This window comes from Antedon bifida, chromosome 7 (genome assembly GCF_963402885.1).
Source record: "Antedon bifida chromosome 7, ecAntBifi1.1, whole genome shotgun sequence".
Lineage (NCBI taxonomy): Eukaryota > Metazoa > Echinodermata > Crinoidea > Comatulida > Antedonidae > Antedon > Antedon bifida.
The window spans coordinates 19,400,984-19,421,189 of NC_136232.1; the positions used below are offsets into that span (position 1 = coordinate 19,400,984).

A 20,206-nucleotide genomic window follows, 5' to 3' on the forward strand; every position below is an offset into this window, starting at 1 on the left:
TGTGACAAAGTAAACAAATGAAATTAGAAAAACAATCCTTTTAATTTTCAGAAATTGAAAAAAAAAGTGGTAAATAATCATTCTTCTCCATAATAAGGCTTTTTAATGTTATATTTTTGCTATTTTTAAAATTTTATCTTAATCTTATCATCATTATCATTATTTCAGCCAATTAGTATGAAATGAGGTTTAAATGTGGAATAATGTACAAAGGTTTTTATACATTTTTTACTTCTACTTGGTGTAAAAACAAAGAAAATGTGTCTTTTATAGCATTCATATAACATTTCAATCCATGTTTACAGTTCGACCAAATAAATTATATTGAATTTATTTTGGCTGACATTTGTCACATTTAACAATGTAAATATAGTTTTACATTCATCTGAATGATGGATGAAACTAAAGCCAGGAGTGTTTAAAGCACCTTGATTGGTCCTATCATTGATCAAGGGCTTCTCTTGTAGTGCCCACCTTGACCAGAGGAAAGGTATGGGCCAGATGTGGCAGATACTAGATCTGTAGATCTGTAGACTGCCATAAGAGTCAGCAATACTGATTTCAAATGACGCAGCTCCATATACAAACCCAATATTCTCAGATGGTCTCCCATCCAAGATCTACCAGGCCCAACGTTGCTTAACTTTGATTTTTACGAAAACCGGTGTTTCAATGTGTTAAAGCCGATTTACTGAAAGTTTGAGAAAAGACACAAACATCGCTTATCATAAGCACCTACCCATATGATGTCTTGTTGGACCGAGAGCACTTTTCCACGATACCACAATTCATCAAGCGAGAATTGCGCGAAACATGCTTGCCCTGGTCTCCAAGTGATACCGCTCTCTACTGGTCTCTTTGCACAGATATTTTGAAGTTCTTCCATGATCTCTTTCAACAGGATTTTACCTACAATAGAAGAGGCAACAAACAACAATTAAATTTTAACTATTTATTCTTTTATTTCAACAATTTTTATAGAGGGTGACCCTTCCAGTTCTCTTGCAAGGAAGCTGATATCCAGGGGCCCTCTATTATTCAATTAAAAATACAAAAATTACAATCACAAAAAAGTACATTTAAAAGAGATACAATAAAAACAAATAGACATAAAATAGACATCACAATTTGAAAAGGTAAATTATACTATTTATTTTATAATTATACTAAATAATCATTTCTTTGATATATAATTTTAAGTTTTTTTTAAACAAAAAATATGAAAAGAGAGTATTAACAAAATTATGAGAGAAAAGAGTAGAAGATTGTTCGTTCCAACCTTGGATTTAGGTACAAGCAGGTGACCCCTTGCGAATCTAAATAATAATCTAAATAATTCAGTTGGTAGAAACCCTCATGGTTAAACAAATTGTCACCGTATCAATGTTTTGCCAATAGATATGCACAGCCACATGGAGCGTCGAGAAAACGAACCTTCATGTTCGATTTGATTTCCTGGCACCGGACCTGAACAGTGCCAGAACAAGTGTGAAAGACCCTTTTATAGGAGTGTCCTAATGTCCAAGTTGACCTGGGGTAGTATCCCAAAGAAGAGGTTCTACTGTATAACCATCTCCATTATTGTTCTTTTCACATTAGTAGGTTGTGTATCATCATCATGATTGTATATATATTAAATCTATGAATAGTAAGAATTGGTAAGGAACATAAACAAGGGTTTTCTTTATAATGAAAATTATCTGTATAATAATATATCATTTAAGAAGATTTTCATCACAAGCGCATTTTGATGAATACATAGAAGCTATCTAAAAATAATGGCTTTATTTATGGACAAAATGACAGATTAATTACTGCATATAATTTGATTCCATTACTCGTCCACTAAACAATTATATTCAGATATAAGATAGTCATTATAATAGCTACTGGGAATTATGATATAATAATTGATTGTAAAATTTAGACTATAATGTAATCATATTCATAGAAATATTAGTATCATCTAACTGGAAAAAAACAAAAATTACAATAAAGTTTCTTACAATTTCATAAATAATGCATATAAGATAAGCCTTTTGATGAATGTATTTTATGATGTGAAATTGTTTTTTAGTAATTAATACACATATCCCGGATATTGTTGAAACACTTTCATTCATAAAAAAAACATTTTAAAAACAAAATGGCCATAATGTTCATGCATAGTGGGTTCGAAAGAACCAAAGTGCCATTTTAAAACTATTTTCCTAACTATTCCGAAGGCAAATTTCATCTACTACTGGCCTGGCCTGATATTAATCTAGGCTAAAAAGAACTCCATTATAATAATCCAGGCTACAAGATATTTTAATGGTTTTTATGAATCCATACTAAAATTGTAAACAAATACTGTAATTTTGACAAATCAGAATTATGAAAGATTTAGATTGCATTTGGAAACTGAAGCAAATTTAAAAACAAAAGAATAATAGTTCATATTATTGATTTCCTAATCATCAACAAGGGGTCTAAAATGGAGGTCAGGGGTCAAGATAACAATCTTTTTTACTAACTAATTTTATAATCCATATTCATCATCAGATGATTTCCTAAATGCAATACCCATGATCAGAAACATAAAAAAACAAATTATTTATCATCATAGTCCAATTAAAACACCTGACCCTTAGTGACCCTGATGATAGTAACCAATGCCTATCAATCTATTTTGGTAAACTAGGACCTGTTTTTGCTGTCAACAAATAACACGACTAAATAACCATGTGAATAAATTACCCATTTCTTGCTGGCAACAGAAACTAAAAATAACGGTTAAAAACATCAAATGGCCGTTTGCAATCCCATTTAAGCAGTCAACGCAAAATAACTGTTATTTGATTGGCTAAACCTTGACCAGAGTGCATTGTGTTTTGAGCCATTTTACATGGCTTTTGGGGAGCATCAAACCTCAGAAGATTCTGCCTGCTGTCCAAACATTCAAGAAAAGAAGAAACTGTGCATAGTGTGGACACCTTCTTTGTCTAGACTCAGCTTAAAGAGCTCTATCGAGAAAAGTCAAGGGACCAACAGGACGACCCAAATCCACATGGATAAAATTTATATAAAATGATAGGAAAAGAAAAAAGTCTATGCACACTTTGGCCATAAGTTTTGATAAGTGCGCTATGTTGCAAGACGTTCAGCATTTGTGATGATGAATTCAATGTTCAAAACAATTTCCCACAGGTTAATAAAACCAAAAAATGTTAAAAGTGTTAGTAAAAACTGTTTTTAAAGTGACTTGTCACACTCGACGTTAATATTTCCCTAAATGTGTTTAAAAAAGCAATAAAGCATATAGATTATAAACATCACTTTGATTTAGTAGTTAATGTATTTTTTTTTATGCCGGAACTACATTTCAACACAAACAAGAAGAAATATGAGTTGCTAAAAATCTCATAATAGTAACTGTATGGGTTGTTTTCCCTATATTCTGATGTAGTTCCGATTTCATCATATTAAAACCAATATTAAGTGTCATTTTGAAATAAACATTTACCAAGAAACGATTAATTTGCAAAAATCCTTATAATAGCTCTGATAAAGTAGGTCTAAAGGTGTTTTTGCTGAGGCAATATGCTGTATAATACATAACCAGTGTCAGAGATGTCACTTTTAAATGAACGTCAAACAAGAACCTTTACAAGACTCAGAAAGTAGGTCGGTATCATTCTACATTTTCATGAAATCTAGTTATTTAAAGCAAAACAAAACATTGTCATTTGATTTTGTAAGAGAGATTTAAAAAGATTTTAAAATTAGTTTTGGGTGTTTTTTTTATTTTTTTTCAATATCCTCTATCTTCTACATAACAGGTCTTTGGCATTGACATCTAACAGGATTTGAACCCACGACCTATGGTATCTACAGCCCAGCATACATTACTCAAACAATTAACACGACTAAATAGGCAATTTTTTTTTAAAGTCTTAAGCAATTTCTTCTTATTTTGGTACCTGTAGGTTAGATAGGATAGACAAATGCCTTTTCACTCAACCTAAGGACTGTGAATTCTGTTCCAGCGATTTTTCATATGGGAGTGCTGAAGAACAGAGCGATGTAAATGGTTCCTTCGCTTGTTCATTTTTTGGATAGGATATTTAACAGATCATTTTGTGTGTAAAGCGCTTAGAAACATTTTATTAGGCCCTATATAAGGTTATTATTCATGAAATATTTCATTTTACCAAGAGCAAATGAATCACTCATGTCCTATCAGATTATCAGGTAATCCATCTGACTCAGGGGCTATTTTGTGAACCAGTTCACTAGGATAACCTCCTCTCAAAAGATGAACTGGGTTATTTAAAGTGGACACGGGCAAACTGTGTACACTACTATAGACCCACGGGTTATAGTCCTTATTTGACAAGACTTCTTCCACCACCAGAACTAGGAGAGAGTTGGCCTCGAACCCTTGCCGATATTGTTGGTTTTTTAGGTACGGTAAAGGTGCCCATACCTTAACCGCTCGGCCATTTGACTCGATTTAAATATAGTAAAGATATCTTGAATCTATGAATAAATTAGATACAGTAGTAAATGAATCTTCATTATGTTAATTGAGTTCGGCAATAATTTCAATAAAAATAATACAATTAGTGTCAATTCTGGTCAGGTATAACTACCTTGAAAATTGTAATCTTAACCAGTTTTACTTAGAGATAGCATGTAAGCAAATATCACAGATTCATTCAGAGTTTACAGTATTCATTAATAGTATAGCCCACGTATACAATTGAACCTACTTAACAACAATTTGCAAGGGTAATAATAAAATACATGATGTTGATCCTAATACTAATAAAAAATATTTATGATGGGTCGATAAAACAGAATTATTAACTACTAAATTTAAAAGAAAAATAATGAAATTAATTTTAAATTAACTCTGCGAAAAATGATGCAATAAATATTTATATTTTTAACCATATATATTATTACATCAATTAATTAATTTAAAAGAAAAATAATAAAATTAATTTTAAATTAAGTCTGCGAAAATGATGAAATAGATACTTATAGTTTTAACAAAATACACGCTGCTGGGGTTTAAATGAACCTCACAGACAATCAGACGTCAAAATGACCTTCATTTTTAACTTGAATAAATATGAATTGCACAATTTTCATTCATTTCGTTTTGTACCATTTTTTTTTATTGATTGGACCACTATGTTAATAACAAAAACTGAACACAATGTACATGTAAATAAACATTTGTAAATTTGCATAAGAACATGGAATTTATCTTAAGGCAAATAAAACATTAAAAAGAAATTGGTACACAATTGGTTTATCCCTGATCAATATGTTGAAGCATTATTTCTAAATTGAAATATGCAAATATAATTTATAAACACAAATATATTCATTGTCATTAAAGTAGTAGAATCCAATCACAAACAGTAGACTAGGTTTGATTAAAATTGATTAGTTGTATTTTTACCTCAAGGATCATTATATAAAAAGGTGATTGGTGAAAATGAGATTGGATGCCATATCCTTCGTATTGTAAATCATTCTGCTAAAGGAATTGATCATTAGTTTTTTCAAGTTTCTTTACCTTTAAACATAAGAGTGGGTGTTTTGGGTGTAGTCAAGTAGTCAACACATAATACCCTTGTTATTAGGTATTGCATTAGGATTTCCTTTAATGTATATAAGCTACCTTAGAACCCTCTTTTGGGACACTCCTATTCAGGGGACACTCTTATACTGTACAAGGGACAATATTTTTTTTGTTTAAGGAATTAAATGTTTTAAAACAACTGTATTCAGGGGACACCCCTATTGCAGGGGCGGATCTAGTGTGTTAAAATAGTGGGGGGGGGGGGGCATACCTTGCGAGCAAAGCGAGCAACCATTGACGTTCTACATCTCATACTGTCATTTTCCAATACACTCTAACGCCTGTTTACCAGTTAACATTGAGTTACAGTGAGTAGTAGATGGCCGGTAGTGTACTAGTACAGTAGAAGTAAGAAGTTGCGTTGAGTTTTGATTGAAATAATAGTTGACATCCACAATGATCGTTAAAACTGACCAATCAAATAGTTAGCTGATACCAAAGCAATCTAACAACTTGCCTGTACCTTTGAATTGAATTTTTACAACACGACAATGTTTTTCAGCTTTTATAACAGCATAAACTTCACATGTCCTAGCCTAGGCCGGTATTGTTTTCTTACACAGGGGTCTCGGCTGCGTGTGTGGCCGGCCAGGTTTAAACAATCGTTTAAAAATTAGCGGTCCGGCTTGATTATCATTACCATTGTTATTTATTCTCAACTTTAGTGATTTGGAAATAAAGAAGCTGCAACTTTTTTTTAAGGCGATTTGTTTAAATGAGAATGATGGAATGGCACATAAAATTAACAAGGATCAAAACATTTTTTAAACCAAATATTTTAATATTGAAGTCAAGCTTTTAGGCGGGTAGTATAGCACTTTGTGAAAACTGACCATGTGGCTTCATCTAATTCATTTTTATTTTAAATTCTTACAAAAATTAGTGGGGGGACGTACTTGTGTGTTTTGAAAAAACTCTATTCAGGGGACACCCTTATTCAGGGGAAACCCCTATTCAGGGGACATCCTTATTCAGGAGAAATTCTTGTTCATGGAAAATTCTTATTCAGGGGACACCCCTATACAAGGGACAATCTTTTTTTTGTGAAAGGAATTATTGTTTTGAAACAACTGTTCAGTAGGCCATATAAGGAGCACTCCTATGTAAGGCTATTTACAGAACTATGCTACTATTTTGAAATATAGTAAAACATTTTTTTTTTAAAGTTCTCTTAATAGGGGTTGTCCAATCTTAATATTGACTTTGTTCCAAAAGGAGGGGCTCTATAGTGTAAATATATGTTGGTACAGATCAAACCACTACATTTTGGTCCCCAGTAGACATTTTAAAAAAAAAGCTGTATGTTGGATCTCAAAGATTGTTGTATACTATGGCGAACTAATACACCAACCACCTGCATTTTATGCTAAAACAGTAAATCCTGATTAATATTCTCTTGGAAACAACATATTTACAATTTGATTAATGCAACTAGGAGGAGATGAACAGATTTAACTTTGCTTCAGGCTCTAAGACAGTTTAACTAAATCTATGCAAGTTCAATATAAAGGCAAAAAATGAAACAATAAAATTTAATGGTGGTTCAAAATAATTATCTGAAATAACATCAATGTTTATTGAACTTCAGTAAAATATTGACATTTAAACTTTATTAGTGTGGACACTATGTAGTAAAACTGAGTTTATAACCGAGGCTTGTCACATTCTGTCTTTAAAACATGGTACTTTACTTTAACTACTTGCCTCTTTACTATCATTAGTATCAAACTCGACTGATTTAATGCCGTACTTTAGTTAATAAAGACTTTTAGGCTTCCTGTACTTAAGCTAACTATTGCCTTAAGTTGACAAAGACGGAGTATTAAACAAGGTCATAGAACGCTTATGATATTAGACTGGATGTGTGTGAAGTATGAAGAATATGCAATAGTAACAGCAACTCTAATGTAGTTTGCATGTCAGGATCATCTAAAGACAAAGAGGCACATGAAGGATGCAGATAGACATTTACACAGTCATAGTTATCTTCTTTCATTCCTTTGGCTACTCTTATAGTTTTCGTAACTAAACTGGTAGTAGGGTCATTAGCATGAAGGCAGTGATTAACGACGGCAGATTAAAAAGACAACTTGGGTAACCACCTCTTTCTGCAATATACCTTGGGTTCTTTTAAGTACTGTACACTGGATTTCCAGTTTTAAGACTTTATTTGAGAAGACTTGTTTAATCTACAGAACTATAGCCGAGTTCTTTGAGTTCACATTCATTTTTAGATGCTAGTGGGGTTCTTAGCACTGGATAGGTGACAGTAATGTTGACACTGGAAGCCATTTGCACTGACAATAAAGATCAACAATAACTAGATAAATAATAATGCATTTTTCTTTGCATAAAATAAAAGAAATTAGAAAAGTTTTCATTCTAGTAGTATACTTGTTTTGTCTTCTTTGTATTGTGTATGGCGGAAAATTGAATAAATAAATAAATTTAATGGAAATAATAACGTCCAATCAAATGACATCATGATTTAGTAAGAGCAATAATATCGTGACAATACAATTTTATAGTTGTTACTGATCATGACGTCATTTGATTGGACGTGTGAAAATATTATTTTCATCAAAGGCAGCAATAAATGCTCTACAGTCTAGAATGGAACTTTACTAATTTATTTTGTTTTATGTAACTATTTATCGTTGATTGTTATTGTCCAAATGTGTAAAAGCCATTAGAGACAATTATTCATTTCCAGGGACTAGGCTACCTGTACTATCAAGGATATCTACTACCATTATAGAACTCTACTTGTTTGCAAGATAATTCAAGCTACAGATTTATAATTATTTCATAATTTTAGCAAGCAATATTCAGATAAATTGAAGCTTAGTTTTCTCAGTTATTAAAATGTTACATCTAATAATGGTCAATTACAACATCCAATGCAAGGGACTTAAAATAAAATTAACTACATGGCCAATTAATAATAAGTACCTGGTACAAGGTTGTTTATGTTTTATTTATAATAAGAATAATGCGAGATCTCACCGCTGAATAAGTTGTTGCATTGGGTGAAGTATTTAATAATAATCTTCACAAAATGTAAAGATGAGATGTTCTATTTATAACTGTGCAAAATAATAAATTGTAAATGAGAAAGAGAAAGCACAAAAGTAAAACGTAAACTTACCTTCAGATATATCATGGCCAAAAATGGCACCTTGTTCATTGATGTAAGTAACAACAATATCACAGGGATTTGATGGCATTTCAAATGGACTGTACTGAACAAATGGAACAGACTTTGGCGCAACCGCTTGACTTTGATTCTTTTCCCTCAAGGATTTCTTTTTTCGGCTACGTACAACTGTTTTCTCTTTAGATCTTGTGATAACTTGCTTGATCATTTCATCATCAATATCAGACGAACTATCAGAATTTGAAAAACGTTCTGGAAGTGTACTAGAATGGCGTGGTGTGAAGATTTGGTCAATGTCCATTTCCAATTTGTCCGTTATTAAATTGTCTTGAGGTGTAGATTTAGAGTCAACGGCATTGTCAGAACTTGGTTCATAGCTGGCATCAGTGTTATATGTGCTACTTTGCACACTACTAGACTGACTACAAGGAGCACCACTCTTTGTACTACTCTTTTTATCCGAACTAGAAATGCTGTTGTCAGGAGTAACTGTATTCTGATTATTTGGGTTTTTACTGTCCTTGGGAAGATCCTGTTGACTTCCATTACTATGGATAGATACACTTACTTTACCACTACCAGCATCACCACAACCACCAGACTTACTATAGATACTGCTAGTAATATTTCCCAGAACATCTTGAACTCTTTCCTTTTCAGATCCTTGTAAACTACTCTCATCTGTGTGACAAGCACTGCTATCGACACTGATGGCACTGTTTCGTCCTGAACCAAATCTTTGATCCAAATTAACAATACTGTTTTTATCAATGCTATGGACACTGTCTTTACAAACACCAACATTGTCTTTACTGATGCTATGAACACCATCTTTACAGGTGCTATGGCCACTGATGCTATGAATACTGTCTCTACTGTTGCTATGAACCCTGTCTCTACTTTTGCTATGAACCCTGTCTTTACTGATACTATGGTCACTGGTTTTACTGACGCTATGAACACTGTCTTTACTGATGCTATGAACACTGTCTTTACCGATGCTATGAACACTGTCTTTGCCGATGCTATGAACACTGTCTTTGCCGATGCTATGAACACTGTCGTTGCCGATACTATGAACACTGTGTTTACCAATGCTATGAACACTGTGTTTACCAATGCTATGAACACTGTCTTTGCCGATGCTATGAACACTGCCTTTACCGATGCTATGAACACTGTCTTTACCGATGCTATGAACACTGTCTTTACTGATGCTATGAACACTGTTTTTACCAATGCTATGAACACTGTTTTTACCGATGCTATGAACACTGTCTTTACTGATGCTATGAACACTGTCTTTACTGATGCTATGAACACTGTCTTTACCGATGCTATGAACACTGTCTTTACCGATGCTATGAACACTGTCTTTACCGATGCTATGAACACTGTCTTTACCGATGCTATGAACACTGTCTTTGCCGATGCTATGAACACTGTCTTTGCCGATGCTATGAACACTGTTTTTACCGATGCTATGAACACTGTCTTTACCGATGCTGTGGACACTATTTTTACTGATACTATGGACACTGTCTTTACTGAAACTGTGGACACTACATTTGTCAAGGTGTTGAAAACTTCTTTTGTCTGATGAATCAGAATCAATACTGTGAATACTACCATCATCTGAATTATAATCATGATAATCATTTTGTTTTTTGCCATCCACAATCTCTTTCTTCTCTTCAGTTTGACAGATTCCATGAGAAGAGATAAATTCATTATTTGAACACTGGCTTTCCTGGTCAACCTCTGGCAGATGTTCTTCAAGAATACTGCTGTCTTCGTCTTCTCTTAACAGACCATCAGAGCTGCAATCATCTTTGTCCTGTGTATTGGTGGCTGGTTCCTCATGTTTGTCTATACCAGAACTGCAGTACTTTGATAGTTTTGAATGAGCAATAAGTGCTTCTTCATCGCATTGTTTTTCAGGTTTCTGTTCCACTCTTGAGCTAGGCCTCTTCCTAAAAGAAAAATAAACATGAATTTGCAAATTAAAAATAATGTACAGTACAGTTATTATTTACTGCTTTGTTCCCACGCATAAACCCTTTGTAGCCTATGCATGGGGCATTGTTGTTTTTATCGCACACCTACTAAGTATTGTGTTTTGGTTGCGATCTCACACACTCCCACGAAAGGTAATGTTTTTTATTGCACTCCCACATAATTTTTAGCTGTACTGTATAACCTGAACTACTGACTTCGACTGACAGACCTTTTATTTTGGATGAATGAAGAAGACACATTTTCAGATAATTGAATATTGTATAACAAGGATATAATTTTATGTATTTCTTATTTGTATCTTGGTACCATTATAGATAGGGACCTTTGTTGGACGCCTAATACAATATACCTTACTAAGAAAGCTAAACAGCGCCTGTATTTTCTCAGAAATTTGAAAAAGTTCAGGGTTAGTGAGGATATTCTTTATTTATTTTTCTCTAGTGTTATTGTAAGTGTTCTTTTATACAACTGCATTGTCTGATTTGCCAGTTTATCAGGAATAAACAAGGATAAATTTAAGAAATTTATGAAACGAGCTGGCAGAGTAATTGGCTGCAATGTAAAACACGTTGATGATATACATACTGATTATTTATATAAGCATTTTGTCAAGATCATGAATAATACAAAACACCCTCTAAATCAGTATATTGTATATCAAAGGTCAGGTAGGATTAGGCCTCTTAAGGGTCATACTAATCGACACAGAAACTCCTTCCTAGTAAATGCAATCCATGAGTTCAACTGTAGATTTTTAAGATAATGTTTCAGTTTAGTATTTATTTATGTTGTAGTGTGGTGAGTTCTTGCAGCAAGCAAGAAGAATTTCAACTGTCACATGTTTGGCCTTTGACAATAAAGTTATCTTGTATCTTGTATCTATCATTAAGCCAAAACAATTTCCTGGGTGTAAAACAAACGTAAAAGGTACTACAAGGTTCATGTCAAACTTACTGTATTCAACAGCAGTAATTACATTTAAATAATTTAATAGCTTAGCTTATGATTTTAATTTGTTTCAATTTAGAAGTAGGCAATCGCTACAATAAACAGTGGGTATATAAAGCGTGCACAATTTTAGCAATATGCTAGTATTGTATAATTGTTTCCAGACTCCAGTTGTAAACAGATAAACCTGCACTTTTAAAATACAAACGCTTTTTCTAGGTTAAAAATTACAGTGGAAGAGAAATCTTACAATTTTTACTCTAAAGACACCTAAATCATTCTTTTGAAAAATGCAAATATAGTTTTGTAAATCGATTAACCTATTACTCTCTGTCAAACATGCAGCTGACAAGAAGACGGCAAGTATTTTAAAATGTATAGACTTGCAAATAATTTGAAAGCATTCAATCGTCACTCGTCATATCATCAATAACCACAACACCTGCACAAATCATATGGTCAAAGTTAGAGAAAAGCGATTCTTAAAACACCTAATACTGTAAATAATCAAACATACAGAGAATAAGTGTTTTTCAGACTTGTCTGACTATAAAACAATAAAGAATACCAGCGGCACAAAATTTAGTGACGCGCTTACTCAACTCCACCTTTTATTCGATCATTTACAGTATCTTAAATTAAAGTCTATTTCACAGAAATTCATACTACATTTAATACTACACATCAAAGACAATCATTGGCGTATAAAGCTCTGTCTACACTATCAAACATTCTGTGACAAAAAAATGTGATGTGCCCATATATGGACACAATGATATCACTACCATATTTAAGCATATCACTACCATATTTGGACACATCACACTTTTTTTTTGTCAAAATAGTTTGATAGTGTAGACAGAGCTTAAAGCTGGGTAAACAAGCTCACTTTTTTCTGTTCTTCCTGGTCAATGAACAAATAAACCCATAAATCTATTTAATTTCATCGCATCTTTATCGAAAAATCAGATGGTTTTATAATGATATTAACATGCTTTATGTAGTTGGTGTAAAGTGTTAAAATCACCAGGTGATATCGAAGTGACCGACATTTTTAACAGGTTTATCATGCCAATTCTATTTAGTAGGCTTTCATAAAGTGTGCTAGATCTCACAATGTAAATAATCCATGCATGCACTACATTAAACACATTTGTAATTAGACACTAATCTAGATTTGAAATAAAAATGTTCAATTTAATGTTCAAGTTATTTGGTATTCATTTTGCCCACTTGTATTTTATTGAGTTATTACTGTATATAGGACGTTAAAAAAAGGTTGTCTACTGATTTATATATATACTTTGGTGCAATTTTTTTCCCTTTATTTAAACACTTTTAAAGGCCAATATGGGAATGTAAATGCAAATTTTGAAAAAAACCTTTTGGGTTATTTAAATTCCCATGTAAAATTTTGTTTAATTGGGAAAAAGAAAAAAAAAGCATTTATTTGAATAAACGCCCAGGAGCTTTAGGGGGGGGGGCCTTTATTTGAGGAAGGAATTTATTCAGGAGAGGCATTTATAGACCCTGTTTGTTTCATGGTAAACTGCCCCACTCAATAAGGGTGTCCCATATCCCTCAAAGGGATTAGAAAGAACGAAAACTGTCACATTGCCGTACCTTTGAGGGCTAGGGAGAGCCAGTCCATCGTTTATCAACAGTTCGGATACAAGCTCTGTATCTTGTGTTTCGTCGTCTTCTTTTGCTATTTCTTTCCATGATTTCTTGTATAAAAGATCAATAGGGAATGATCCATCCTCATTCATTTCATCCTAAAAACATCAAATGCAACAGCATTTTAAATTATCAGTTTTAGGCCTGTACAATCAAACATATGACACCACATTTGCACTCTCCATTAAATAAATTTCTTAGCAACAATATTCTCTGGGTAATTCAATAATTTCTATTTTAGTGAACATTTTATATTTACTCCTTTTCTTATAGAAACTCCTATAAATGGCACACCTCTGAGACCCAACATCATCCCATAGGGTGTATCCTAAATAGGGGTTGGCCATAGTATTCAAACTATACCGTTTCACAATGAAAGTATCTACTAATAGTGGTTCCCTGGATAGCAATTTCCCAAGGGAAGTGTACTACTGTATTGATAACAGTAACAGAATTATACAGTTATCAAAACATATTACAGGTATACGAAACAACAATGTGGTAGAATTACAGTTATATGATTCTACTTTTGTATATAAACAGAAGTCAAAGTATATAGACAACGCATCTGTAATCTGACCGATTGAAATAAAATATTTATTCTACAAGTACTTTTAACTATAGGTCATTAAGTGGCATTGACGACCTAAGGTTGACTGAATGATCTACGATGGAACGAACAAATGCAATAAATATTATAATCTTTGAGACAGATTCTAAATAATTTGTTTGATTATACCTGATTTTGATATATTTTGTTACTGTTTAGAGACCTACCTCTTTCAAAATGTAACATTCCAATTCTTCAAGCTTGACAGCAAAATATTCACACGCCGTTTTTGTCCATTCTTTGGCACCAGCGGGAAATACATTGGCGAGATGACAACGTATCGCAAATGGAGGCACAGACGACAGGTCAGGTGATAACCTACGAAGCTTACTAACAGATACAACTGTTATATTTCCATAATCAATCATTTCAACCTGATAAATTATACAAAATATGCAGGTTTAGTTTTAAAATGAGGTATAGCCATTTTCAAGTATTATCGTGCACAAATTATATACTGTGTTAAACAAGTTGCATATTTGGCCAACATTGAAAATAATCTGATTGGAAAAACATCCTTTAAATGGCTAGAATATAGATTTACTTTTTATCCACGAGCAAACCATTGCTAGTTGTAAAAATCTAACTAGCAAAATGTGCAACCGAGCTAGCAAGCAAGCAAATTTGTTGGTGAATTAATTCTACAAGTTGAATAGTAGATCTTGGGTACATTTGCTAGACTTGATTTATTTATAGATTTGATTTATTCATTCTAAACTTACTACTACCTGGATGAATGACAACCAGATTTGCTAGACTAAAAAGTATCTTTGTTATAACAAGCATTACCTAGTTTTACAATTGTTAATTAGTAATTATGAATAATCTACTAGAAAATTCCTAATTTCCTAGTGTTAATTTTGATCCATGCATGTGAACAAGAACTTGTATGCCTACAACAAGAACTAGAAAAGAATAATGTTGGTAGTATAAAATATCACAATTTAATATGAAATTTATTGTAAAAATTATCCAATATATCAAAATATGTGCCCAATTTACATGAGCACAACATTACTTCTTAATGAAGTTGGCATAAAAAACATTTGATGACATTTATCACAAGCATTGTCTAAAGACATATAAATTATACCTTTGCTTTTTTCTCTGGAAGAAGTTTAGTAATTTTTGCTCTATTGTAGAAGTCATTTGCGGAGTAAATCATAGCACCAATATCACCTACAGACCACTCGGCACTCTCAACCTCAGTTTTCAAAAACTCGTCCACCATTGCCTTTTGTAAACTTAAAAAAAAAAAAAAATACATTTTTAAATCAAAGATATTTCTTTCTTTTAAAAAAAAATGAAAATCTCTTTTAAAGGACAACTTTACAAAGAACCATATGTTGACAACGTATTAGGGATGTACATATGATTTCAATTGCGATATTTCTGATATTGCCGCACGCTCACGTACAGCCGTAGTCGTAAATTGCTGTGAAGTCAAGTGTGCTTAGCAAAATCTACCTCATGAGTTTTCACTGTTGTTAACATACAAGAGACATGTACCAGTCATTTCAATTGCTAATTTGACCTGCATTAGGTTTAAATTTGCCAAAATGTTTGGTCTGCTGTTTTGAAGAAACAATCAAAAAAATTCAACATTTATATTTTTTACGATTCATTTAAAAGTGTGTTTACTAGAAATTTTCAAGTTTCCGAACGCAGTCACTCAACAACAGAAATCTGAACGTGCATCAGGGTGCTAATTATCACTATTATATATCACTTTTCTGTTAGGTAGGGCTAATTCCAATTTAAATGTGATGCCTAATTAACCAATCAAATTGCAAGAATAGAATCTAATCAGGTGTGTTATTCTTGGGTGGGACTCGAACCCATGACCTCCAGATCACTAGCCTGGTGTTCATACCTCTAGACCACCGAGCTTGCACTGATAGCTAGGGGTTAGATTAGGGCAAAACATCTGATTAACACTCTGACACAAAGCTACTCCACAGTAGTTACAAACAATTACAATTATTATAAAAGCACATACACACAGTGAAATTACAAACAAACAAACAAAAATAAAACCCTCCCTATTAAAAAATCAAGCTAGCATACCTTTCAAGATCATTGGCGCCGTCAGTTTTTAAATGCACATAAAAACATGATGGTGAAATGACATGACTGATTTGAACGCCTGCATACGGAAGCTTCTTGGACTCTGAGGCTTTCTTCATGGCATCAGCATTCTTTATCAAGTAAGTACCACCTCTTACATTCTGTGATGTTTCAGCATGCTGTGGCTTTTTCTGAAGACCAGTACCTTTCTTCTGATACTTCTTAAAGACAGCAGCATTAATGGATCTGTGAAATTGTCAGCAGAAGAATCAAGTTTGATTACATACTTGTTTGGTAAAGATATGTAATAACAAATATATATATAGAAAAATTCAAATTTTGTGATGGCATCCACTGTTATACACTTGCTAAATTTGCTTATTATCAGTCCATTGTTTTTTTGACAAGTAATTTAAATATATATATATATTTATATTTATTGGTTTTTTTCTACAAGAAAAAACATAAAAGCAAATATGTTGAGTCCTATGCTTGTTTGGTCGATATTCTTTTGGTGTTGTAAGACTGTAAAAACTTGTTATTTGTCTGATGTTTATATCTGTGTTTTATTTAATTGGTATATTATATATTTGTTCACTCATAAACAAGAGTATGATTAAATAAATACATAAAATAAGTAAAATACTTTTATTTCAGATATACATTCCATAGTACATGAATAAAAAACAACATATACAAATAAAAAGTGGAAATCTAGTATAATAACTCATTTGATTTCCTGTAAAAGAAAGAATAGGTTGCTCATCATTTTTAAAATGATGATATTGACTAGTGGGAATAGTAGCAGTGGCACTGTGGTTTGGCAAGTTACATGCTTGCCTACCAATCCACGGTTCTTGGGTTCAAATCATAGATATACGCAACGTTTGTAATGGCTAAAACCTTGTACACAATTTAGTCTAAAATACATGGTTTTATTTCCAATCCTACATTTGGCAAGCATAATATACCTCCTATTTTAGTGTATTGAAATAAATATCATACCCTGGTCCAATGCTTTTTGCAAACCCCTCAGCAACTAGTACAGCATTGATACAACTAGAATCGGAACTCTCTTCAGGTGAGTACAACAACACAGAAACAACGCCATCTTTTACATCTGTTCAAAAATTAAAAAAATTCTTTCATTAAAAAAATATATATATATTCCATATTTTAAGGTGGAAACTACCGATTATTATTATTTTCGCAATAAATATTATATAAATATTATATGGTATATAGATGGCTCAAAAAGACATTTAAACACGCTGATCCTCAGGAGTAAGGCACATGATTAAATAATGTGTGTAAAAGACCATGATTGATTGGTGAGAGAGTATCTATATAATGGCTAGCTGTATGGACATGAAACTACCCTTGAGGATAAACTTGTAATTTGAACCTGGTTCCTTGAAACTATTATATTGAAGTTAAATACAAATGCATTTGTAATATTTATTAGGCCTGACAATGCGCAGAAAGATGATATGGCAAAGTATTAGTCAATTGCCAGTTAATATTGCATTACAAATTGAATTTTGGTAATAAAAAGGCAATTACAAAAGTGTGTTTACCTTGTGCTGATATAACCATTGGTGTCGACGCCAGCTCAGCTAGCCTGTTAGCAGATCCTTCATCCCAATCACAAGCAATTGGAGCGATGTCAACCATGGTGCAAGGTATGGCCTAGCAAAAGACATTAAGTATGTAAATCAACCTTTCATTTTTACATGTTTCACAATTTGTTGATAATTAGATAGGTAGATAGAATATTTTTGGTGCTGTACACTAAGGTTAACTCCATATACAAGTCTTTTCGAAGGGTGTACTCTGTTCTTTAACATGCACATGAGCCATGTTGCACAAAGCTAACAGCTTAAAGTCTCAACCACAATGACGGTGCGCTATCTATCGATAGGATTCGGTTTAGCACACAACACAGTGACTAATACCAGTTTAGCCAACTATACTATATGTCACTCTCTATAATTTAGTTCTTTCTTGTATTCATTTTGTTTCTAATTTTCTTAAATTCTAAGTTTTACCTGTATGGGTAATTTAAGAAAATTAGCAGTCATCATCCTAACATCAGAAACATGCACCCTGCTGACGTTGCCAAAATCCACATAACTAACATCAATCATACCCTCTCCTGGAAGACCTGTACCAGAAATATCATAAACGAAAGAAAGTCATAAAAGTACACTGCTAGAGCCTGGACCTAGAATCCAGCAAAATTGTCTCAATGAAGCTGGGAAGCACATCCATATGTCCCCGTATGCGCACAAATAATTACAATAGAAACCCTCCTTTCAGACACCCCTAATAATGGGACACACTATTAAGGGTCTCAAGGCATCCCAACAATAGGTGTTCTACTGTATCATGCTATAAAAGTTCCTAGCCTGTTGCAAATTGACTGCTCCCTAAACATTAGTTGTAGCATAACCACTACCATCTGGAATGTAATAATCAATAATGGGGAGCTTTTGATTTGTGGACGACAGAGGACCGACCTAGGTCAAGTCAATCGATGTTTTGTCGGGTGTTGCCTGGACCTAGAAACCATCAAGAGAGCGAGGACACACATCCCAATATTCAGCATGAGTACAATAAACTAACTTGACAAAGTTTGGTCGTCAGTCATCACAAATCGAAAACTCCCTATTTACCAACTACTTTGGACCTATACCACAGATCATCCAGATTGTATTTAGCTACACACAGCATTCCGTTGTGCGGACACATCACACGCATGTTGTTGTCCGCATTGTTGTAGTGTTTCTGTAGCTCGTTCATCATAATCTGTAAATACTGTTCTCCTAAAGTAATCTGAAGAAGGAAAGAACGAAACTAAAAGTTATACTATTAATGTTTCTTTTTTTCTTTACATAAATATTTATTTATTATCTTTTTCAACAAATTATCAAACCAAACATAAAAATGTGTATATATAATACTGTATTTAATTAATAAACAACCTGCTTTGAATAAACGCCCTGCATAGAACATTGCCCCTTCACCTTCCCTCGCCCCTTAAATGTTTTCCTCAAATAAACGCCCCGCTACATGCATATACACACAATCTTGTATTACAACACATTTCTATTTGTAGTTAAAGTCATTGATTTCCATGATCTACAATTGAACAATTTTAATGTATTTTATCACTTATTGGTTATCCGCACTTGGCGGATAACCCCTTGTTATTGTCACGATCTTTTTTTTTTTCTTCTATGTTATTCTTCTTTCTTTCCCGGAATTTTGTTGGCAGTGTATCTCTAATTCTGGTCAACATATGATTGTATAACTTTGTCATAAGATTGACCTGTAGCTGTAGATGTGCAAGAAACTTCGTTATATGACGTTAGAGTCGCGTAGCGTAAGTTACGCACGATTTTATGAATTTCAATGATTGGTCATAGATTATAAACCAAAATTCATTTTGTATTGACACTTGGTGAAAATTTAAGTCATATCAAGGGCAAACTTTCTATGGATTGAAAATGTCATGTTTCACAAGAAGTTACGCGCGCACGCGCATTTAAAGTTTCAAAATGCGCAAAATTAATTTCTAATCAACTTTCTACGCTGATCATGACATTTTAAGCATGTCAAAAATTCCCACACGCGCGAAAAAATTTACGCGTAGGGTGCGCACGGAGCATGAAAATCATGTTTTTTTCTCTTGAATTATGATTTTCCAGCCTTTCCTAGTCATTTTAAAAAAGATTGACATCATTTCAAATTAAAATGACGTCATACGAACAAGTTGATTTATACCATTTGCGCGCGTTTTAGTTGAAAAAGTTAGAAATATTGTCAAAATAATGCCAATTTTGAATCTATTATAGCTCCTCAGTTTTCTGGAAGCATGTCATAGGATGGCATAATTGTCGACGTTCATAATAGTTTAACGTATGTGCATGTTGCATTTCCGCGGATAACCCGAACTCGTCAAAGTGACGAGTTCAAATCTAGTTCATATTAATTGTGTATTTCTTCACATAATGTTCTTTTTTTCCCTATCATCATGAGATTTATTTATGCCTATTTATGGTTTCTAGTTTGAAAAGTGCACTACAAA

The 20,206-nt window shown here is 33.0% G+C and overlaps 1 protein-coding gene across 1 annotated transcript in view; it reads right to left on the bottom strand.

The window, feature by feature from the left end:
• The window catches only part of LOC144848222 (uncharacterized), a 75,744-nt gene that overhangs the window by 51,328 nt on the left and 4,210 nt on the right, over positions 1-20,206 (bottom strand). The window contains exons 6-15 of the mRNA XM_078704935.1: positions 18,792-18,951; positions 18,165-18,280; positions 17,694-17,805; positions 17,122-17,236; positions 16,117-16,362; positions 15,143-15,293; positions 14,217-14,423; positions 13,386-13,537; positions 8,787-10,768; positions 740-909 (exon numbers count right to left, since the gene is read on the bottom strand). Coding sequence (XP_078561061.1) covers positions 740-909; positions 8,787-10,768; positions 13,386-13,537; positions 14,217-14,423; positions 15,143-15,293; positions 16,117-16,362; positions 17,122-17,236; positions 17,694-17,805; positions 18,165-18,280; positions 18,792-18,951 — 3,411 coding nt within the window. The remainder of the gene's footprint in view (positions 1-739; positions 910-8,786; positions 10,769-13,385; positions 13,538-14,216; positions 14,424-15,142; positions 15,294-16,116; positions 16,363-17,121; positions 17,237-17,693; positions 17,806-18,164; positions 18,281-18,791; positions 18,952-20,206) is intronic.